The 23,529-nt window shown below is 35.1% G+C and overlaps 4 protein-coding genes across 4 annotated transcripts; all 4 read left to right on the top strand.

Annotated features, from left to right (window-relative positions):
* The first annotated feature begins 353 nt into the window (after positions 1-353).
* On the top strand, positions 354-4,110 carry LOC147289230 (cyclic nucleotide-gated ion channel 1-like). The gene is made up of 8 exons (XM_086234777.1): positions 354-400; positions 513-934; positions 1,037-1,101; positions 1,210-1,407; positions 2,411-2,709; positions 2,908-3,019; positions 3,138-3,386; positions 3,493-4,110. Exons 1-8 carry the CDS (start codon positions 354-356, stop codon positions 4,009-4,011), a joined length of 1,911 nt encoding a protein of 636 aa, XP_086090903.1. The 3' UTR covers positions 4,012-4,110.
* A 3,245-nt stretch (positions 4,111-7,355) lies between these two features.
* Positions 7,356-10,259, top strand: LOC147289231 (cyclic nucleotide-gated ion channel 1-like). Its single transcript, XM_086234778.1, has 6 exons — positions 7,356-7,402; positions 7,594-8,143; positions 8,256-8,453; positions 8,704-9,002; positions 9,250-9,361; positions 9,486-10,259. Exons 1-6 carry the CDS (start codon positions 7,356-7,358, stop codon positions 10,257-10,259), a joined length of 1,980 nt encoding a protein of 659 aa, XP_086090904.1.
* A 1,932-nt stretch (positions 10,260-12,191) lies between these two features.
* On the top strand, positions 12,192-15,562 carry LOC147289232 (cyclic nucleotide-gated ion channel 1-like). Its single transcript, XM_086236245.1, has 7 exons — positions 12,192-12,263; positions 12,373-12,934; positions 13,028-13,225; positions 13,802-14,100; positions 14,212-14,323; positions 14,510-14,758; positions 14,891-15,562. Exons 1-7 carry the CDS (start codon positions 12,217-12,219, stop codon positions 15,548-15,550), a joined length of 2,127 nt encoding a protein of 708 aa, XP_086092371.1. The 5' UTR covers positions 12,192-12,216; the 3' UTR covers positions 15,551-15,562.
* Positions 15,563-19,367: 3,805 nt separating this feature from the next.
* Positions 19,368-23,457, top strand: LOC147289233 (cyclic nucleotide-gated ion channel 1-like). Its single transcript, XM_086234687.1, has 8 exons — positions 19,368-19,600; positions 19,943-20,088; positions 20,198-20,741; positions 20,823-21,020; positions 21,611-21,909; positions 22,021-22,132; positions 22,321-22,569; positions 22,684-23,457. The coding sequence occupies exons 2-8, from the start codon at positions 20,042-20,044 to the stop codon at positions 23,341-23,343; spliced, it is 2,109 nt and encodes a 702-aa protein (XP_086090813.1). The 5' UTR covers positions 19,368-19,600; positions 19,943-20,041; the 3' UTR covers positions 23,344-23,457.
* The last annotated feature ends 72 nt before the right edge of the window (positions 23,458-23,529 follow it).

Genomic DNA, 23,529 nt, shown 5'->3' on the forward strand with positions numbered 1-23,529 from the left:
GACTAGCATGTAAGGATATATTGTGATCGGTGTGGATGTATACACTCGTTATGTGGAAGTCTTTCTTTAATGCAAAAAATAAAAAAAATCCTAACATGCATTATTCCTCTAGTTTCTTCACATATCATAAATATCAATTTACTAAGTGTCTTTCTCTATTCATATATATATGTTTTTATCCAATACATTAAGCCTTATATATACTAATCATCTGTAATTTCTATATTTTCAATTTTTCAGGACCAACTATTGTGGTTCTCCAAGATAAATTTTGTTTGTCTGATCGATCTACTAATAGCTTAGGGAATCCTTCCAGTATCCAACATAAAAAGACAAGAAAAAAAGCATAAATTATGAGTACTACCCGAGATGATCTGGAAGAGAACAATATTCAACTAAGGTAATTAGTTATCTAAATTTCTTCGATCTGGAGTTTTGAGATTACATGTTGAGCTTTTAGGTTTTAATATTTGTGGAGATATTCTTTGTGATTGCATGTATTTTGTTAACAGTATTGTGAACGATGGTTACGGATTAAGAAGCGGTTATCAGGGGACACATGTAATTGGTGGTTCCAATCTCACCTCGGAGAAATTTGGCCCGCTAGGACTTACAGAAACAGAAGATTCTGAAAAGAAACCACAACGCTTTCATGAAAAGGTTCCTGCATGGTGGAACTGGAATACGGTGTTTGTAATTTCATGTGTGCTGGCAGTCTCATTGGATCCCTTGTTTTTTTACATTCCAATCATCGACAGGACCAGAAAGTGCCTTACAATGCACAAAACCTTGAGGAACGTAGCTCTCACTCTCCGATCACTCACGGATGTCATTTTCATAGTTCATATCATAAATCAAATTCGTGAAGCTTTTAAAAAATCTAAGGAGATCCAAGCCCAAACCGGAGAAGGAGACCCAATTCGAAAGCCAGCTGGTTGGGCTGCTCAATACCTGCAGGTACAATCACAAGGCCCAAAGTCAGTTTGGGATGTTATGCTGTCGAAAATTTATGATGTATTTGAATATGTCGATGTAGTAGTTGAGCAGTTGTCATGGCGCTCTTTTGTAACTGACATTCTCGCTGTTCTTCCCATCCCACAAGTAAGACCAAATTAAGCCTTAATTAGCTGTGATTAATCCATAAACTAATTAATTAGCTAATGGACTTCGAAGTTCTAACCCATGTTTACTATTGTTTGTTTTGTACAGGTGCTCTTGGTTGTTGTCCTTTTCAAAATGAAAGGCTCTAACTATCTGGAATATAGAAAGCTTCTGAATTTCTTTCTTCTCGCCCAATACGTGGCAAGGGTGTTTCGAGTCTACCTCTCATCTAAGAAACTTACAAAGAGTTATGGAATATGGCTTAAAGGGTTATTTAATTTCTTTTTATACATCCTTGCCAGTCACGTAAGTTTTACTTCTCTTGTTAATATTATTTTCTTTTAATACTCCTATCAATTTTATTTTAATCTATAATTTAGTAACTAATGTTAGACTAGTTTTCTTTGAAAAATTTTATAGACTTAACTACGTATTAATTAAGGATTTAATTTTACAGTAACCCCATGATTAATTGGCATGTGCCTTGTGATCAGTTTGCTAATTTAGGTGCTTAATTACTTTATCGATGGGGTAATAAGCAGAATTTAGATTTCAAGTTCTTATTGAAAAACTTAGCAGAGGCTTTCTTTGCTGCCCAAATTCAGCTATATATATACATATATATGTATATCAGTATATATACAGGGAGCTTCAAGTGTGGGATTCCACATTTAGTGTTAAATGTGGGATAGGATGGATGGGCCCACTCCATGGCCCCTTTAGGTGTGAGATATTATATTTAGGCTTATTTGTGGGATCTTTCATGGGGCCCACTCCACATTGTATTTCGATAATTGGAACCGTTAAATTTTTTTGTTTTCATTGAAGAATCGTGCTTGCAAAAAATTAAGTTAATCAGAAACTATTTAACAGTTGATTAAATGATCAACATTTCAAATGTTTATCAAAAATATTTTGTTCATGTATTTATTTTATCAAAGTTTGATAGCTTTTATGGTTTCCGATTTGCTTAATTTTTTGCAAGGATGATATTTAAATATAAACTTAAAAAATAAACGATTTGGATCGTTGAAATACAATGTGGAGTGGACCCTATATTGAGATCTCACACTTGAAACTCCCTATATATATTAATTAAAAATTATGTGTACGGGCTAGCTCCATGTTGATTGGGCAAAATATTTTCTAATAGAGCTAAATATATATAACCCTTACTAGCTAGCTACTGTTACACACAACATTTAAATTTTTGTTCAAATACATCTCTCAATATTTACTTTTCCTTTAGTATCAATTCATTTTGCTTAGATCTGTTAATTTATAAATTTGTTGTCTTATAAATAATTAGGTTCTTGGAGCTTTTTGGTATTTTTTCTCTATTCAACGAGAAACATCATGCTGGCATCGAAATTGTGAACCATATTGCGAAACTAGTACCTTTTTCTGCGATAACTACAATAACGATACAATGAAGCCACTTAGGGAATCCCTAACAAAAAATTGCACTGTAGATTATTTTCCAGACAATGAAGAGCCAAAATTTGATTTTGGAATATTTCTTGATTCCCTCAAGTCTGGAAACACATTATCAACAGACTTTCCACAGAAGTTCACTTACTGTTTTTGGTGGGGTCTGCGAAATTTAAGGTTTGCATATAATAATATATAATATATTTACTATTTGACGATTTTTTTTTCTAAACAGTAAACATAAAGTATTTTGTATATTCTACCAGCTGATTAAAAAATAATAATTATATAAGAAGTCTTGAAAAACTTCTGCCATTAATTAATATCTCAAATTTTATTTGATAGTCCTTAATTTGGTTAATTAATTTTTTGCAGTAATTTTGGCACGAGTTTGGAAACCAGTACCTACGTATGGGAAAACTTCTTTGCAATTTTAATTTCTATCATTGGCTTGCTACTATTTTTGTATCTTATTGGAAATGTGCAGGTTGGTATTAATTCATCAATCGATCTCTCTACTTATTTATCTTTTTATTTTTTTCAATCATCTTCCTTTAACTTGTTCACATATATTAATTGGTGGTGGTGAAATGTACTGTGTGTAGACATTTATGTCGATGCGAGCTGAAAAATCAGAGGAGATAAGACAAAAGATGAAAATGAAAGCCAAAGATATAAACATGTGGATGTTGACAAATCATGTGCCTTTGATATTGAGGAATAAAATCAGGAAAGACATAGAACAAAAATTGGAAGAAGACAAAGATGCTGATATTGAGAATCTATTCAACATTCTTCCGTTTGATACCAAAAAGAAGCTAAAGCGTATTCTCTGCATGGATGCACTAAGCAAAGTATGTTCTTTCTCTCGATCTGTACGTAGATCGAATTAAGTACATGTACACATATGAGTATATGACGTTACATGCATGTATGTTTGTATGTATATTGTATATGTAGGTACCAAGGCTTCAAGAGATGGATGAAAAAGTGTTGAAATTGATCTGCGACCATATGAGGCCAGTGAAGTACCCGGAGCATAGCTTCGTTGTTAAAATTGATGATCCAGTGGATCGCATGATCTTCATTACAAAAGGCACTTTGTGGATCTACTCATCGGCTACTGGTACTGATGCTAGTAAACAGTTGCAAAGAGCTGCTGCTGCTAATTCATCCCCATCTCCATCATCTTCAATAATACACAAGGCCGTTGAGGAAGGCCAATTTTACGGAGATGAAGAACTTCTGGGTTGGGTTTCACACAACATAACTAATTTCCAAACCCTTCCTATCTCCACACAAAATGTCAAATGCCATTCAGACGTAGAAGGCTTTGCTCTCACCGCCAAAGACTTGCAAACTGTTGTCTCCAAGTGCAAATTCTTGTGGAAGTACCCAAATGCTGACGATGTCAAGGAGGTCGCAAGTGGCGTCATTGGAAGAGCCAACCGTCGTCGCCACCGCGGTACCACTACATAAACCAATGCCCAATTTAATTGCTAGCTGCTCAATCGGATCTGCTTGTATTAGTTAATTATAGCTTAGCTATTCTTCTTCGTTTTCTTCTCAAATATTTATAGTACGTTGTGTTGTTTAGTGCTATCAATTAAGCATCAAAAAACTCAGCCCTGATTCAATCAGGAGCTCGATCAGCTAGCATCTACACGGATCATCATCGCCTGGATTTGAATAAATATATAGAAAAGTCATTTAAAGTCGAAATTTTTGTAAAACTCAGTAACGCTAAAACCTCGAATTCAAATCCTTGCATCTAATGGAGATTAAATTATTTTATGAAATGGAACCGTTTCTATCAGAAGAAAAAAAAAAGAATATATACTACTTCAATTTTGTAAAGATTTTCATGTGTATTTAGTATTAATACTACTGTGGAAGGAGGGAATACGTTATCTTTAGATTTTTTTTTTTTTTTATCTGCACGTTATCTTTAGATTAATTAATAGAAATTGTAAGGGTTTTGGGAAAAGGTATTTGCCTCTTTCTAGAAACCTACCGAGTATATATAAAATCAGTAATGCTATGGCAACAAATTTATTCGTTAATTGTGCACACCAAAAAATATGTTAGTACATGTCAATGTCTCAAAATAAGTGTCTCATCATTTAATAAACAAATTTAATAAATATAATAGTACTAGTTAGATTTTCTTTGTTATTGAAAGGATAGTAGTTAAAAAAATTTGTAAAATGCAATTTATTACAATCACTGAAACACACACACAAAAATAAAAGTTTTTTTTGTTTTTTTTTTTGCCCGGTGAAAATCAATTGCATTAATCAAAAGCCACAAAGGCAAGGGTAAAAGTAAAACAAAGAGATAAAACGACAACCTACAAACATAGAAACAAAATAAGCCTACAAACAGAGAAACAAAAAGAAGCCTGCAAACACCAGTAAAACACCGAAGAGGGAGGATGGGGGTGATGAAACCCAGCCCTCAGGGCACATCCTCCGTCGAGAAATCCAAGACCATCGCACCGATTCAAAGGAGGCAGCAAGATCTCGAATTTCCTCAATACTGGACATAATTTGCCAAGGAGTGGACTTTGCAGTACCATCAAGATCAGAAATTACAAGTTTCGAATCTGATTCCACTATAATCTTTGAAAGCCCTAAACCTTGGCCACAGAGCAAGCCTTCACACACAGCTAAAGACTCCACCATTACTGCCGAATCACCAGAAAATGACAGAGGATTGCCACCAAGTAAGCTACCCCTGTGAAAAAAAAAAAAAAAAAAAAAAGTTTTATTGATTCGTAAAATGCAATAATAAATTTAGTCAACTATCTTGACATGACGAAACTTGTATTATTTTCGAGTTGTTGGTTTGTCAGCTGTCAGCCTGTCAGCAGCTAGCAAAAAATAGCAACTAGCTAAAAATTATGCTTAATATATGATGTATTGTTGTTATTATTATTTTTTCGATGGAGATGGAGATGGAGGTAATTAGTATTTTTATGCTTAACATATAATACTATATAAATTTTGTTAAAATTTCAGTGTATTTAGTATTTTCCAAAAGGAAATAAGTTGTTATAGAAATTAACTAGAAAAGGTCAACGGTTTCGGGATACAATGTAGAATCAACTTGTAAAATGCAATTGTAAATGAAGTCAATTAATTATAGCAAATATTACAATTGGGGATAATTTATCAATTATTGATTCCTCCATAGTGGAACAGCTATTGATGTAATTTTGTAACTTGGAAATAATTGGCAACTTGGTAACTTGACAATTGGGGATAATTTTAGTCAATTAGCAACTTGCAAGATAGGTTATGCCTAGGTATATAGTCAATTGGCAACCAGCAAATAATTAATGTAATTTTATAATTTTTTATTTTTCAATTAATTGTTGATTTCAATTCTAACGGAAATAATTAATAATTAATGACACAACCCTTCAACCACTAGCAGGAACTAGATAAGAAGAGTAATTGTTGAAAAAAATCGGAATTTCTATGGTTGTTAAAGAATTAATTAATTAATTAAGAAAGCAAGCAACAAAGAAGATAATACTAGGAAAAGACTAATTAGGGAAAAGTCTATGGTTGGTAAGAAATTAATTAATTAATTAAGGAAGCAAGAAAATATTAGGAAAATACTAAAGACTAATTATTGTTTTTTGATAGCGACTAAAGACTAATTATGGACAAACAAAACATCACGCATATCCCACATGTTTTTGGAGATTCCATTCTAATCCCCCAAGTCTTTTTAATTTCTTTAATTTGTAGTTGATTATAATATTGAGTGTTGAGCTAGCTACTGCATGCAAAGTCTATAAAATTGAATCTTAACGATGTTGGATTCCATATAACTGGTTTCTAGCAGCTACCTATTCTAGTACTTTTGGTTTCAAATTCAATTTCAACCACTGATCTTTGCTTTATACAAATCTCACTTCAATTCTCTTCAAGTTTGTTGATTGTTCAATATATACCAGTACCATATATATATACCACCAGTTCATGTTTTCCTCAAGTAAATACTCCTCAAACTTAATTGTACCTATATATCTTAATTACATTATTCCTCTGATTTTTTACATGTATCAGCTGATTAAGGTTTGGCAGTGTTTTTATCCGAAGAAGTAAACTTGAAATGCATACACGTACGCATATATACATATGTATTTTGTGCCTTCATGTTTTGCTATTTAATTAATTAAACTAATTATGCTATACATATATGCATGTAATATGTATAAATACATGTACATAAATGATCCTTCGCTCACATTGAGAGTGGGGAATTCCACGATCACCTAACCATCTAACAACCAAAGAGCGGAGAATTTCATGGTTGGGACCATCCATTTTTTAGTTCCCTTCTTAAGGATCGTTCCTGTATAAAATCAGTCAAATTCGTGATTGTCTGGTCTTCCAAACTGTGCAGACAAATACAGTCCGTCAGATAAAATGATAAATGATGTTGACAATAATACATTGGCTAAACAGTTTCTGATTTGACTAATTTTTTGTAAGGGTGATATTTGAATGATGCCCTACAATATGAACGGTTCTGATCATTGAAATTCATTGCTAGGTGGTTAAGTGAACGGGAAATTCTTCGTTCTATGATGAGCAAGTAATCATTACTAAATATATATATGTACGTATTATTCTTTAAAAAAATACATGTATGTGTATATATTACGCCTTTTATTAATCTATCTACAGTTTCCATCTTTCAGAACATTATGATTTGTGTCCCTCTTTATTTGAAGGTAGTACTTCAGAACATCCAATCCAGTATCCAAAATATATAAAAAAGCAAAAGAAAACAAAAAGGCATAAATTATGAGTACTACTCGGGACGATCTGGACGAGCACAATATTCAACTTAGGTTGGTTAACTATAATTTTCTTCGAACGAATCTAATTTATTTATTTTTTTTGTTCTTTTGAGTTTCATTAGAGAAATTAATTAACTAATAGAATGAAAATGAAACATATATCCAATTATTCGCTTGTTGTTTTCGAACCCTTTGATCTGATTGCATGCATGCATCTTGGTTTATAATTTGTGATATATCAGCATTGCAGACGATACTAGAGGCGGTTTGCAAGCGCTGCTTGGTGGTTCCAATATCACCTCAGAGAATTATGATGCATCAGGAACTCTAGAAACGGATGCACCAGAAAAGACCCCAGTCCACCTTCATGAAAAAGTTCATGCATTTTTGAGTCCATGGTGGAATACCATATTCGTAATTTCATCAGTACTTGCAGTCTCACTCGACCCATTGTTCTTTTACATCCCTATCATCGATAGGACTAAACTGTGCCTTGGAGCGCACGAAAACTTGAAGACTGCAGCTCTCATTTTCCGAACTGTCACGGACAGCATTTTGGTTGTGCATGTTATATATCAAATTCGTGAAGCTATTAAAGTTATGGACCCCGAATCCAAGTTCCAGCAGCTACAAAGGAAGGAGTTGAGAAAGCCCGTTTCGGGTCTGCATCCGAAAATTTCCGAATTTTATTCCAATATTTTGGATATATTTGAATGTGTTGATGCAGTAGTTGAGAAGTTGTCATGGCGTTCTATTGTAACTGACGTTCTCGCTCTTCTTCCCATCCCACAGGTATGTGAAAATATATTGAACCTTAAGTTGTGTCACTTTCATTTAGCTGTAAGTAATGGCGGGCTTCTAATTAACCTATATATTATTGTTATTATTTATATTAATTGTCCAGGTGCTACTAGTTGTTGTCTTCTACCAAATGAAAGGCTCTAAATATTTGGATTATAGAAAGATTCTGAGTGCCTTTCTACTTTCCCAATATGTGGTAAGGGTGGTTCGAATTTACCTCTCGTCTAAGGAGCTTACAAAGAGTTATGGAATATGGCTTAAAGGTTTATTCAATTTTTTTCTATACATTCTTGCTAGCCACGTAAGTTTCATCTCCCTTATCAATTATTTCATTTTATTCTTTGTTTTCATGACCATAATGGTTGACTAGTTTAATTCTTTTGAAATTAAAATGTTAGACTTAATTAATTTCGTACTACGGATTTAATTTAACAATAATCCCATGATTTACAAGTGCGTCTTCAATGCGCAAACTAAGTTACTTCTCCTTACTTGTATATCCAGTTTAGATCCGTTAATTTATTATTTTATTATTTTATAAATTAATATAGGTACTTGGAACTTTTTGGTATTTTTTTTCTATTCAACGAAAGACATCATGTTGGCGTCGAAATTGTTTTCCAAATTGTACAACAAGCAACTTTTACTGCAATGGGTGGGAAAATTCAACAGATATGATGATACTTATGACATTTCTAAATAAATCATGCGCCGTAGAAGTTGCATACAATGAAACAGCGGAGTTTGATTTTGGAATATTTCTTGATTCCCTCAAATCTGGAAACACTTTATCAGAAAATTTTCCAGAGAAGCTTGCGTACTGTTTTTGGTGGGGCTTGCGAAATCTAAGGTCTGCATATAATTTCTATGTATACACACATTGACAGTGAACAATTTCGTTTACCATTTCACAATATTTTTCTTATGTTTTTTTTCATAGATTAATGGACCATATGTTTTGCGATGTCCTTATTTATTTATTTTCTGGGCCAAAGTTTCTAATTCAATTACTATATTTATAAACACACTTTCAATTATAACTTTTGTCATTGATTAGATTTGACATTTTGCTTGATCCTTGAATTAATTTTTTGCAGTAATTTTGGCACCAATCTGACAACAAGTAAGTATATCTGGGAAAGCTGCTTCGCAATTCTTATTTCTATCATTGGCTTGTTACTATTTTTGTATCTCATTGGGAATGTGCAGGTTGGTATATATAAAAGCGATTCTGGATCTCTATTATATATTTATATTTTTCAAGCAACTTTCTTCAACTTCACTTATTAATTGTGTTTGTTTGTTTGTTGTGACTTGTGAAATTAATGAACAGACATTTATGTCGATGCAAGTTGAAAAATCGGAAGAAATAAGACAGAAGATGAAAAGGAAAGCAGAAGATCTAAATGTGTGGATGGACAGAAATAATGTGCCTCGGAAATTGAGGAAACAAATTAAGAGAAACATAGAACAAAAATTAGAAGAAGACAGAGATGCTGATCTGGAGAATCTATTCTCTATTCTTCCCTTTGAAACCCAAATAAGGCTAAAGCGTATTCTGTGCTTGAATGCGCTAAGGAGAGTGCCAAGGCTTGAAGGCAAGGATGAAAAAGTGTTGAAAATGATATGCGACCATCTGAGGCCAGTCAAGTACCCGCAGCATAGCTTCGTTGCTAAATTAAACGAACCACTTGATCAGATGATTTTCATTACAAAAGGCATTATGTGGATCTACTCCACTACTGCTGCTGATCCTACTGATCAACCACCAGCTGCTAATGCTTCCCCATCCCCATCACCATCAATAATGCACAAGTCCGTTGAGAGAGGTGGCTTTTACGGCGATGATCAACTTCTGGGCTGGGTTTCGCCCACCATGCTCGCCTCTAATTACAAAACCCTTCCCATCTCCACAGAAAATGTGAAATGCCATACCCCAGTAGAAGGCTTTGCTCTCACCGCCAAAGACTTGCAAAGTGTAGTCTCTAAGTGCAAATTCTTGTGGTCGAAAAACAATGCCTTCCAGGATGAGGCAAGTGGTGGGACCACCACCACAGGAAGAGCAAACCGCCGTCGCCACCGCGGTGCTACTACGGTGCCCAATTAAACAAGCCCACCCCCGGCTAGCTTGCATGCATGTGTTGTACGTTTCTTCTCAAATATTTAAAGGTTGTGTACCTACTTGTTTAGTTCATTAGTTGTATCAAGGATCAGCTTTGTATTTAATTTGACCAGCCACTAATTACCAAATAAAGGAAAAGCTTCCCCCAGCTTCCACCAATCAGCTTTGGGTCTTGCCTTCTTCTCCAATTAATTCAAGCTAAGCTAGCATCCTACTCATCGTGTTACCTGCACTTGTGGCCCATATATATATCTTTTCCCTTTGTCGCGCTTCACTACTGATTTGTAGAGAAAAAAAAAACGATAATATTTGCAAATACTTTGAAAATACATAATCCCAGATTGGAGGTCCTTAATAATACGAAAACAAAACTTTAGTAAATGTAAAGATTATGGAGAGTTTCTTAGCCACATTTTAAGAATAAACTAATATGCACATATGCGTAAGTAGCACGATGTATAAAATACTACGTCAAATTGTAAATCGAATTTATAAAAACTTTAGTATAAGTTTAGATTTATTGAAGAGATATCAAGAGATTACAAACTCTGCCATGGCCATTTCAATCGGCCAAGGCGGAGGGTCTAGCACCCATTTACACCTAATAATAGACGAAATAGTAAAATACTAAAATGGGCAACTGAATGAGCTAACTTATTACAATATCTAATTAGTTAACTTATTAGATATTGTAATAATTTAACTTATTAACTTATTACGATATATAATAAGTTAACTTATTAATTTTCTCTTTCCAATTATTGATTCCTCAGTACTCTTAAGATACATATTAACTTATTACGATCGGTTGGTAAGGAACACACACATATATATATATACATATTGAAAATAATTAAGGACATATATTAGGAAGTGATTTGATTCGTGGAGGAGGTCTTGTTCATATCAATGAGTAGTTGTATGACTGCTAATTAAGGACATAAACATAGATTTTGACCCAAAAAAAAAGACATAAACATAGATATACCATCATCTTGTCTAACCCAAGTCCTATTATTTTCTAATAATTGTGAACCTACTCCCAATAAATCTGTAAAACTCTACTTGAAAAATGTCCTGTAACGTACGTATAATTATATTAGTTCCCGGCCAATATTAATTTCAGTTTTGCTGAGGAATTAATATTTTAAGGAAATAAAAAAAATATTAGGAAAAGACCCGTGGACAAGTTCTTCGTCAACCACACTACAAAAGTACAAATTAACAAAACGCAACCATGGCATGCTTTCGTAATTTATTCTATTCTAAGTTGTAACCCAAATTGCAAGTGTTCTTTTTTAATTACAGGTTTTGAGCAGCTATATATGTAAGTCGTCTATAATATTAAATCTGAACAATGCTGTGTTCTATGATCATTTCTAGCAGCTACCTACCTAATACTATTTCACTACCTTTGGTTTCGAATATTGCACTCCATTCTCTGCTAGATTGTTGATAGGTGATCAATATTCAATATATACACAAGTAGAACCAGTTCATGCTTTCCTCAGGTAAACACTCCTTCTCTACCTCTTTTTCCTTTCTTGCGCTCAAACTTAATTTCATGCGTATATATATAAATGTTTCAATTTAGACCAATCTGAGTACAATAATGTTATGTTGCAGGAATTTTACTTTGTAAGATAATTTGTACCAATTTTTTCTCTCAATTTTCTTTTTCAAACTTATCCGTCTTATCATGATATGCACACCATATTTATATTTAAAAAGATTTTATTATAACACTAATTTATGGATGCTATGTAAATTATTAACAAAAAAATAGTTGGAAATAAAAGTTAGGATAAAAGTACTAAGCCTTTCCATATTTCAAACCTTTCAGGACGTGCTTCTTTCAGAAAATATTGGTAGTCCAAAAATTTCAATTGGCTCTATTAAGATTTTGGAAACATCCTATCCAATCCAAATTAAAAAAGGATAAATGATGATTAGCTCGCAGGATGATCAGGAACACGAGGTTGAACTAAGGTTAGTCTCTTAATTTAAATCTAATTTCCCCATTTTTTGGGTATCATTATTCTTCTTAATTTTCCATTAATTAATCCTGATTGCCTTACATAATTTTTGCATGTATCAGCTTTACACCGGGCACTGGTCACACTATAGGCGGTGCTCAGGGACAACACCACGCACGTCCTCCCAATCCCCCTCCAACATTGACACAATTAGCAGGATCGTCACCTTCATCAAGGAAAAAATGGGAAATTAGCAGCAGACCAACAGTAGTCGTCGCAAATACTACTACTTCCTTGTGGAAAAAGATATTTGTGATTTCATGTGTGATTGCAGTCTCATTGGATCCTCTCTTCTTTTACATTCCAATTATCGACGACGAAAAGAAGTGCCTTGGAGTCGACAAAAAGTTGAGAGATATATCTGTTCTTTTGCGAGCAGTCACAGACATCATTTCCATAGTGCATGTCATATGTGAAATTCGAGGACGTATTAAGAGTGTGGCCTCAAATACCAAAAGAACTGTGCCCCTCTCCGATGTAGAAACAGGAGGAGGAGATTTGGCTTGGGAAACCCAAAGAGGACAGTTTGGTCAATTTGCTAAGGAAATAGCTCACAAAATGATCATGTCCTGGTTATCTCTCTCCATCCTCATTGACTTTCTCTCTCTTCTTCCCATCCCACAAGTAAGTAACTATTAGCTAGCTAGATACGTTTTAGGCTTTTAGCCGGCTATAATAATGGATTAATTTTAACCCTTTATTGCTTACTTTCTCCAGGTTCTACTAGTAGTTGTCTTTTTCAAGATGAGAGGCTCTGGATATTTGAATAATAGAAAGATTCTAAATTTCTTTCTTCTCGTTCAATATCTGCCAAGGATTTACCGAATTCACCTATCGTCCAACGAATTTAAAAGGAATACTGGAAAATGGGTTAAAGGTCTATTCAATTTTTTTCTCTACATCCTTGCTAGTCATGTAAGTTCCGTCTTGATACTTTTTCTATTTATTACTAATCTTTACTCTAGTAACTAATTGCTTGATGTAATAATTTCTCTTTACTCTAGCTAATTAACTACCAAGAATTCAATTTTACAATGACCCCATGATTGGCTAGTGCCTGGTGTGATCTCTAGCTTAATTTGGCTGCGTCTACATTCGAAACTGTTTAGCAATTAATCGCTAGTTTCACAAAGGTTAGGCTAGGTACGTACAAGGTGTTTTGTAAAGCTACACATACACACCCTGAAACCTTATTTTTGTCCTGATAAGAAAAAAAAAAAAAATAAATAAATTCTTTTTGTCACCAATGGCTACATACAACTATACAAGATAATTTTATAATTGTTTGAATTTAATTAAATTTAAGAATTTACCATCAACATCTCCCTAGAGTACAAACAACATTTCCTTTTTTTTGAGCATAAACCGATTAAGGTGTACATATATCCCCCATTATCAACATTATTCTTTCTAGCTTGATGAGTACTTTTCCTTCAATGCATCAATTGATCAGTTCTTAGAGTATTAATTGATTAATTTGTTATTTTTTAGGTACTCGGAGCGTTTTGGTACTTTTTCTCTATTCAACGAGAAACATCATGCTGGCACCGAGCATGTGTAAAGAATATTATAACAGAATGTATGAGTACTTTTTATTGCGATGATAAGAGAAGTATTCCAAGAAATATTACATTTCTAAATAATGATTGCCCTATAGAGGTTCCAGAAAATTCTAAAGCACCATTTGATTTCGGAATATTTCTTGATTCTCTAAAGTCCGGTAACACGAGGTCAAAACATTTTCCAATGAAATTCTTTTACTCTTTCTGGTGGGGCCTGCGAAATCTAAGGTTTGCATATTTGAGGGCCAACAATTTTTCTACAACTTGTTTTACTGTTTCCATCCATATATTGATTAGTATCTCACGTTTTGCTTGATCCTTTTCATTAACTATTTCCAGTAATTTTGGCACGAATCTGGAAACAAGCGACTATGTGTGGGAAAACTGCTTTGCAATTCTTATTTCTATCACTGGCTTGCTACTTTTTTTATATCTCATTGGAAATGTGCAGGTTGGTAGTGAATGTCTCTATCATTTTTTTTTTTCAATCATTTTCCTTCTACTTCAGGGTCCCGGTTCATCCAATTATGTGTGATTTCTTTTAAATTATAAAGACGTATCATTTCCTTCATGATATATACCTTTTTGGTAGTTAAGATTTGAGGAACTGAATTTTTTTTTTTTTCCCGTGGAATAGACATTTATGCAGTTGGCAACTACAAAATCAGAGGATATAAGACAGAAGATGAAAATGAAAGAGCTAGATATACAGAGGTGGATATCCAAAAATGGCCTCCCTGATGATATGAAGAAAGAAATCATGATTAACATAAAACAGATATTGGAAGAAAACAAAGATGCTGATTTGGAGAATTTATTCTCCATTCTTCCTTGGCATACCAGAAAATCTCTAAAGCGTTTTCTCTGCATGGGTACCCTACGAAAAGTATGATCCTCGATCAACCTCTCTCGATCTCTTATGTCACACCATGCATGCTTCAAGTATATAATCAATGAATGTGTTCTTAATTATATATTTGATCTTAATTATTAATGTAATCTATACGTACCCGTATAGGTGCCAATGCTTGAAAAAATGGATGTGAAGGTGTTGAAAATGATCTGCGACTATCTGAAGCCAGTGATGTACAACGAGAATAGCTACGTTGCTCACATGGGAGACCCACTTGATTTCATGCTCTTCATTACAGAAGGCACTATATGGACATGGACCTATACCAATAGTGAGAGTGTGAAGGCAGCTGGAAAAGCAAAAATGGGTTCCCCAACCCCAACATCAATGGACACCAGACAACTTGAGAAAGGCGACTTTTATGGAGAAGAGCTTCTCAGGGCATCACTGGACAAGAGTGTTTCCAAACTTCCAATCTCAACCGAAAATGTGAAATGTCATACCAAAGTAGAAGGGTTTTGTCTCATGGCCAAGGACTTGATGAGTGTGGTCTCCAAATGCAAACAATATTGGGATTTCAACAATTGTAACAATTCTTATGAAATTGAGCAAGTGGCACGTTGTACAATAGGAACAGCCATCCGACGTCATATCAGCTGTCAACCAAAGAAGCTTTTATCAACCCCAAGCCCGGCTAGAGCGGTTGTTGTGAACTCACCACGCCCGGCTACAGCGGTTGTTGCCAACTCACCACGCCCGGCTAGAGCAGGTGTTGTGAACTCGCCAGCAAGAAAAATCACGTATCTGAAATTGAATCCCCCCTAGAAATAGATGATATCCAATCCCACTCTGGATATAGATGACTACATGATGTGTATTATGTTTGATTTCGATGGTTTCAACTTTTTTGTCTTTGATAAAAAGAAAAATGAATTAATTATGAGCCATAACATAATGTCTGATTCATAACTATTTGATCACCTCAGCAAATTAACCATATTAGCCACCACCCATAACATAATGTCACAATGCCTATCATACAGTGATTTCCACAAATAATTGTTGGAAGACGAAAGTAGTATTACAGGATAAAATTAAAATCCCACAACTGCCTCAATAGGAGGAGCTCATGAACCCCCATGTACACTTAAATTAATTTGTAAGTAATTACCTAGTTTCTATTCTTCCATGTGGTACTCACTACTTCGACACAGAGGCTCATCTTGCCGGGGTTGAAGAATCACAGAGTGAGCTCACCTCCCTCCTCAAGAAAGAAGGCAAGGAAAAGGCAGCAGAGTGCATCTGTCGAACAAACTACACTGTCATTTTGCTAAATAAGTAAATTTTAATTCCAAGAAAAAAACGGAAGAGACATATCCTTGAACAAATTAAATGAGGAAAATTCATCGAAGGATATATTTTCCATAGTTTTCTAAAAGCTAAAATAAAATGAGATATTCAGGTTAGCATTTCACAAAGGACAAGCAGCAGCTAATTAAACCAACATTTTAGCGTTTCTCAGTTGGAGCAGTTGGTGAAGTTTGCACTTGCTTCCATAGCAAGAGAAGTTCGTCGCCGTAACGAAGCAAAGATTAAGAAGCAGCGTACAATTAATAATAAGTCTGCCCAATTGGGTAGTAGTCATCATGATCATGAAGGAAGTAGGAAGTTTCAAAGGATTGTGAGCTGGGTCTTCAGGGATCAGGTACCTTCCCCCAGGACCCCCCGAAGAACCCTTGCTGCTTCACCAAGGCAACTAGCTAGCTAGGACTGTAGGACACAACCTATCAGTTGATGACCAAATTATGATGCCACAGTGTACTAGTGCACAAATATATGCAAGACTTTGAGTCATCATTACTTAATTTAAACTGAGCAACCATTTAAAAAAACTGACATGTGATATGAGAGGACTAGCGGCCTGGTTGACTTAAAAAAAAAAAAAAAGTAAATTATCTGTAAGTGCTTCAATTATGCATTAATTTTTAATTTAATATCACAACTTTAAAAATTTGACAAAAAATACCTCAATTTTCATTTTGTATCAAAATAGTACCTCCTAGGGGTGGGCGCGGTGCGGTTCGACTCACTTTTCCCCCGGAACCGTGCGCCGCGCCAGACATTAATACACGGTGCAGTTTGGTGCCTAAAACTGTGAAAGAAATAAAAAAAACCAAACCATTCAAGGTGCGGTGCGATGCGATTCTACACCACAGTTCTTGGCCTAATGAGCTATTATTCATATAATTTATATAAAACATATATTTTGGGGTTTGAGGCTTTGAGCAATTGAGTTTGTTTTGGGGTTTAGGACTTTGGGGTTTGGTTGGGCAAACTAATTTATGTAACTAGATTATATAGAGTATATAGAATATATAAAATTTTAAACTTTATGGTTTAGGGTTTAGAGAATGAGAGATGAGTTGCAACCAAACCCTATACCATAAGTTTTAAATCCTTATATTATAAACCCTAATATCCTAAACCTTATATCATAAATTTTAAATCCTATACCTTATTACCTTATATGTCATATACCTTATACACTTATATAGTATATAACTATATATTATACCCTAGAACTATAAACAATTAAAAATTTTAGTATATAGAGTATAAACTATAAATAATATACTATTTTTTTATATAGAATATAAAGAATATACTAATTTTATTATATAGGGTAATGGGTATAACTAAAATTATATACTAAAACATTATTAATTTATTATTATATTATATATCTAGAAAATAGGTCATAGGGTTATATAAAATATATTTTAGGGCCTAAACCCTAAAATATAGCTAGGTTAATATTAATTTTAATATTTTATTAGGGTTTAGGGTCTAAAGTGTATAAAAATGTGTACAAAAAGTGTATAAAAAGTATATAAAAATGGTATAAATATATATAAAAAATATATATAAAATGGTGTATATGTGTATAAAAATTAAAAAATATATATTTTTTACAAGTATGCGGTGCGGTGCGGTTAAATAAGGTGTAGAACCGGAACCAGAACCAGAGAGAAGCGGTGCGGTTCGGTTTTTTTGATGGTGTTGACTTTTTTTTGTCAATGCGGTTTTTTGGCGGTGCGATTCGGCCGGTTTTGGCGGTCCGCGGTTAAAATGCCCACCCCTAGTACCTCCGTTAGTTTTTCTGTCAAATAAACCGTTATCTACTGACGGGGCAGGAGTATTTTCGTCTTTTTCCTCACATTTAAAATATAATAATATTTTTAAAATTTTTTGAATAAAAAAAATTTCTTAAAAAAATTTAAAATTTTTTTGGGGGAGATAGGCAGGGAGGGTCAGGGGGGTTGGGTTGGGTTGGGTTGGGGTTGGGGTTGAGTAAGGGGGTGAGGGGCGATGGGACTGGGGTGGTCGGGCAGGGAGATGGGGAATGATAGCTGGGGGCAAGCTGGGATGGCTGGGGGAGGGCTGGGGAAGGGCTGGGTGGGGGCGGGAAGGGAAGGTGATGAGGCTGGGTGGGGGCGGGGAAGGGAGGGGAGGGGCTGGGGCTGGGGGGGAGGGGTGTGCAACAGGGTTTGGGACTGGGGGGTGCGAAGACGCTGGGGCTGGGGAGAGAGGGTACGACGGGACTGGTGGGGGGGGAGAGGTGGGTCGGGCAGGGAGAGAGGGAGGGGGAGAGGGTGAGGGTGAGGATGGGCTGGGGAAGGGGCGGGCTGGGGAGGGGAGGGGTGGGGTGGGGGCTGGCTAGGGAGGGGGGAGGGCAGGGGCAGGTCGGGCAGGGAGGGGGCGGGCTGGGGAAGGGAGGTGTGGGGGCTGGCTAGGGAGAGGGGGCGAACTGGGGAGGGGAGGGCCCCAAAAATTTTTTAAAATTTTTAAAGTTTTAATTTTTTTAAGAATTTTTTTTATTCAAAAAATTTTAAAAATATTATTATCTTTTAAATGTAGAGAAAAAGACGAAAATACTCATGCTACGTCAGCATATAACGGTTTATTTGACAGAAAAACTAACGGAGGTACTATTTTGACACAAAATGAAAATTAAGGTATTTTTTGTCAAATTTTTAAAGTTTGAGTACTAAATTGAAAATCAGTGCATAATTGAGGTACTTATAGATAATTTGCTCAAAAAACATTGTATAGGCATGAAATTAACATATTCTAGATGAAGTGTGAACGGACTAAAGAAGATATATATATTAGCTAGGAACAGAGTAGAGGGAGAATTGTGGACATGGTGTTGGTTAGCATCAGTCCAAAACTAGAACTTGGGGACAAGTGGTGCTGACTAGTCACCTCTCCTTGGCATTTCCCTTGTACCAAAACTATCCTTGCCACAAGAAATGCAGACCCATTAATTATCAATATATGACTCAATGCTAACTAATAGTTTTGTTTTTGGACCACCCCACAGGGTCCTGATCATAAATAAATAATTTTAATTAGACTAAATTTTGATAGCCTTGTAAAATGCAATTGTAACTGCAGATTCAGCTGAAAATGAAGAAGATAATAGGAACTTGTGGACATGATCTTGGTCAGTACCAGTCCAAAAGAAAATAGAAGGTAAGTCTTGGTCAGTCAACTCTGCGACTAATAGGTTCCGCGTACGTTGTCCCTATTTACATAGATTCCATGAACTTACCTAATAACACAAACAACCACTATTTATTTGTAGAATAGATCGAATTTGAAGAATCTTGTTTTGTAGTTTGTGTCTCTAGCTAGCTAATACTATTTCACTACCTTTGGTACAGTGTTCAATGATCATTTCTAGCAGCTAGCTACCTAATACTATTTCACTACCTTTGGTTTCGAATATTGCACTCCATTCTCTGCTAGATTGTTGATAGGTGATCAATATTCAATATATACACAAGTAGAACCAGTTCATGCTTTCCTCCGGTAAACACTCCTTCTCTACCTCTTTTTCCTTTCTGGCGCTCAAACTTAATTTCATGCGTATATATATAAATGTTTCAATTTAGACCAATCTGAGTACAATAATATTGTTATGTTGCAGGAATTTTACTTTGTAAGATAATTTGTACCAATTTTTTCTCTCAATTTTCTTTTTCAAACTTATGCGTCTTATCATGATATGCACACCATATTTATATTTAAAAAGATTTTATTATAACACTAATTTATGGATGCTATGTAAATTATTAACAAAAAACTAGTTGGAACTTGGAAAAAAAAGTTAGGATAAAAGTACTAAGCCTTTCCATATGTCAAACCTTTCAGGACGTGCTTCTTTCAGAAAATATTGGTAGTTCAAAAATTTCAATTGGCTCTATTAAGATTTTGGAAACATCCTATCCAATCCAAATTAAAAAAGGATAAATGAAGATTAGCTCGCAGGATTATCAGGAACACGAGGTTGAACTAAGGTTAGTTTCTTAATTTAAATCTAATTTTCCCATTTTTTGGATATCATTATTCTTCTTAATTTTCCATTAATTAATTCTGATTGCCTTACATAAGTTTTGCATGTATCAGCTTTACACCGGGCACTGGTCACACTATAGGCGGGGCTCAGGGACAACACCACGCACGTCCTCCCAATCCCCCTCCAACATTGACACAATTAGCAGGATCGTCACCTTCATCAAGGAAAAAATGGGAAATTAGCAGCATCGTCGCAAATACTACTACTTCCTGGTGGAAAAAGATATTTGTGATTTCATGTGTGATTGCAGTCTCATTGGATCCTCTCTTCTTTTACATTCCAATTATCGACGACGAAAGGAAGTGCCTTGGGGTCGACAAAAAGTTGAGAGCTACATCTGTTCTTTTGCGAGCAGTCACAGACATCATTTCCATAGTCCATGTCATATGTGAAATTCGAGGACGTATTAAGAGTGTGGCCTCGAATACCAAAAGAACTGTGCCCCTCTCCGATGTAGAAACAGGAGGAGGAGATTTGGCTTGCCAAAGAGGACAGTTTGGTCAATTTGCTAAGGAAATAGCTCACAAAATGATCATGTCTTGGTTATCTCTCTCCATCCTCATTGACTTTCTCTCTCTTCTTCCCATCCCACAAGTAAGTAACTATTAGCTAGATAGGTTTTAGCCAGCTATAATAATGGATTAATTTTAACCCTTTATTGCTTACTTTCTCCAGGTTCTACTAGTAGTTGTCTTTTTCAAGATGAGAGGCTCTGGATATTTGAATAATAGAAAGATTCTAAATTTCTTTCTTCTCGTTCAATATCTGCCAAGGATTTACCGAATTCACCTATCGTCCAACGAATTTAAAAGGAATACTGGAAAATGGGTTAAAGGTCTATTCAATTTTTTTCTCTACATCCTTGCTAGTCATGTAAGTTCTGTCTTGATACTTTTTCTATTTATTATTAATCTTTACTCTAGTTACTAATTGCTTGATGTAATAATTTCTCTTTACTCTAGCTAATTAACTACCAAGAATTCTCTTGGCCAAAAAAAAACCACCAAGAATTCAATTTTACAATGACCCCATGATTGGCTAGTGCATGGTGTGATCTCTAGCTTAATTTGGCTGCGTCCACATTCGAAACTGTTTAGCAATTAATCGCTAGTTTCACAAAGGTTAGGCTAGGTACGTACAAGGTGTTTTGTAAAGCTACATATACACACCCTGAAACCTTATTTTTGTCCTGATAAGAAAAAAAAAAAAACTTCTTTTTGTCACCAATGGCTACATACAAGATAATTTTATAATTGTTTGAATTTAATTATATTTAAGAATTTACCATCAACATCTCCCTAGAGTACAAACAACATTTCCATTTTTTTTAACATAAACCGATTATGGTGTACATACATCCCCCATTATCAACATTATTCTTTCTAGCTAGATGAGTACTTTTCCTTCAATGCATCAATTGATCAATTCTTAGAGTATTAATTGATTAATTTGTTATCTTTTAGGTACTCGGAGCGTTTTGGTACTTTTTCTCTATTCAACGAGAGACATCATGTTGGCACCGAGCCTGTGTAAGGAATATTATAACAGAATGTATGAGTACTTTTTATTGCGATGATAAGAAAAGTATTCCAAAAAATATTGCATTTCTAGATCAAGAATGCCCAATAGACGTTTCAGAAGATTCTAAAGCGCCATTTGATTTCGGAATATTTCTTGATTCTCTAAAGTCCGGTAACACGAGGTCAAAACATTTTCCAATGAAGTTCTTTTACTCTTTCTGGTGGGGCCTGCGAAATCTAAGGTTTGCATTTTTGAGGGCCAACAATTTTTCTAAAACTTGTTTTACTATTTCCAGCCATATATTGATTAGTATCTCACGTTTTGCTTGATCCTTTTCATTAACTATTTCCAGTAACTTTGGCACGAATCTGGAAACAAGCGACTATGTGTGGGAAAACTGCTTTGCAATTCTTATTTCTATCACTGGCTTGCTACTTTTTTTATATCTCATTGGAAATGTGCAGGTTGGTAGTGAATGTCTCTATCATTTTTTTTTTCAATCATTTTCCTTCAACTTCAGGGTCCCGGTTCATCCAATTATGTGTGATTTCTTTTAAATTATAAAGACGTATCATTTCTTTCATGATATATACCTTTTTGGTAGTTAAGATTTGAGGAACTGAATTTTTTTTTTTTTTTTTCCGTGGAATAGACATTTATGCAGTTGGCAACTACAAAATCAGAGGATATAAGACAGAAGATGAAAATGAAAGAGCTAGATATACAGAGGTGGATATCCGAAAATGGCCTCCCTGATGGTATGAAGAAAGAAATCATGATTAACATAAAACAGATATTGGAAGAAAACAAAGATGCTGATTTGGAGAATTTATTCACCATTCTTCCTTGGCGTACCAGAAAATCTCTAAAGCGTTTTCTCTGCATGGGTACCCTAAGAAAAGTATGATCCTCGATCAACCTCTCTCGATCTCTTATGTCACACCATGCATGCTTCAAGTATATAATCAATGAATGTGTTCTTAATTATTAATGTAATCTATACGTACTCGTATAGGTGCCAATGCTTGAAAAAATGGATGTGAAGGTGTTGAAAATGATCTGCGACTATCTGAAGCCAGTGATGTACAACGAGAATAGCTACGTTGCTCACATGGGAGACCCACTTGATTTCATGCTCTTCATCACAGAAGGCACTATATGGACATGGCCCTACACCAATAGTGAGAGTGTGAAGGCAGCTGGAAAAGCAAAAATGGGTTCCCCAACCCCAACATCAATGGACACCAGACAACTTGAGAAAGGTGACTTTTATGGAGAAGAGCTTCTCAGGGCATCACTGGACAAGAGTGTTTCCAAACTACCAATCTCAACCGAAAATGTGAAATGTCATACGAAAGTAGAAGGGTTTCGTCTCATGGCCAAGGACTTGAGGAGTGTGGTCTCCAAATGCAAACAATATTGGGATTTCAACAATTGTAACAATTCTTATGAAATTGAGCAAGTGGCACGTTGTACAATAGGAACAGCCATCCGACGTCGTATCAGCTGTCAACCAAAGAAGCTTTTATCAACACCAAGCCCGGCTAGAGCGGTTGTTGTGAACTCACCACGCCCGGCTACAGCGGTTGTTGCCAACTCACCACGCCCGGCTAGAGCAGGTGTTGTGAACTCGCCAGCAAGAAAAATCACGTATCTGAAATTGAATCCCCCCTAGAAATAGATGATATCCAATCCCACTCTAGATATAGATGACTACATGATGTGTATTATGTTTGATTTCGATGGTTTCAACTTTTTTGTCTGATAAAAAGAAAAATGAACTAATTATGAGCCATAACATAATGTCTGATTCATAATTATTTGATCACCACAGCAAATTAACCATATTATCCACCACCCA

The sequence above is a fragment of the Dryas octopetala genome, chromosome 3, assembly GCF_963921425.1.
Source record: "Dryas octopetala chromosome 3, drDryOcto1.1, whole genome shotgun sequence".
Classification (NCBI taxonomy): Eukaryota; Viridiplantae; Streptophyta; class Magnoliopsida; order Rosales; family Rosaceae; genus Dryas; species Dryas octopetala.

Coding starts and splice junctions, on each gene's coding strand:
- LOC147289233 (XM_086234687.1), top strand. CDS start 20,042: ATGAAGATTAGCTCGCAGGATTATCAGGAACACGAGGTTGAACTAAG. Junction 20,742..20,822: donor CTCTTCTTCCCATCCCACAA/GTAAGTAACTAT, acceptor TACTTTCTCCAG/GTTCTACTAGTAGTTGTCTT. Junction 22,133..22,320: donor ATCTCATTGGAAATGTGCAG/GTTGGTAGTGAA, acceptor TCCGTGGAATAG/ACATTTATGCAGTTGGCAAC.
- LOC147289231 (XM_086234778.1), top strand. CDS start 7,356: ATGAGTACTACTCGGGACGATCTGGACGAGCACAATATTCAACTTAG. Junction 7,403..7,593: donor GAGCACAATATTCAACTTAG/GTTGGTTAACTA, acceptor GTGATATATCAG/CATTGCAGACGATACTAGAG. Junction 8,144..8,255: donor CTCTTCTTCCCATCCCACAG/GTATGTGAAAAT, acceptor TTAATTGTCCAG/GTGCTACTAGTTGTTGTCTT.
- LOC147289230 (XM_086234777.1), top strand. CDS start 354: ATGAGTACTACCCGAGATGATCTGGAAGAGAACAATATTCAACTAAG. Junction 401..512: donor GAGAACAATATTCAACTAAG/GTAATTAGTTAT, acceptor TTTTGTTAACAG/TATTGTGAACGATGGTTACG. Junction 3,020..3,137: donor ATCTTATTGGAAATGTGCAG/GTTGGTATTAAT, acceptor TACTGTGTGTAG/ACATTTATGTCGATGCGAGC.
- LOC147289232 (XM_086236245.1), top strand. CDS start 12,217: ATGATGATTAGCTCGCAGGATGATCAGGAACACGAGGTTGAACTAAG. Junction 12,264..12,372: donor GAACACGAGGTTGAACTAAG/GTTAGTCTCTTA, acceptor TGCATGTATCAG/CTTTACACCGGGCACTGGTC. Junction 14,324..14,509: donor ATCTCATTGGAAATGTGCAG/GTTGGTAGTGAA, acceptor CCCGTGGAATAG/ACATTTATGCAGTTGGCAAC.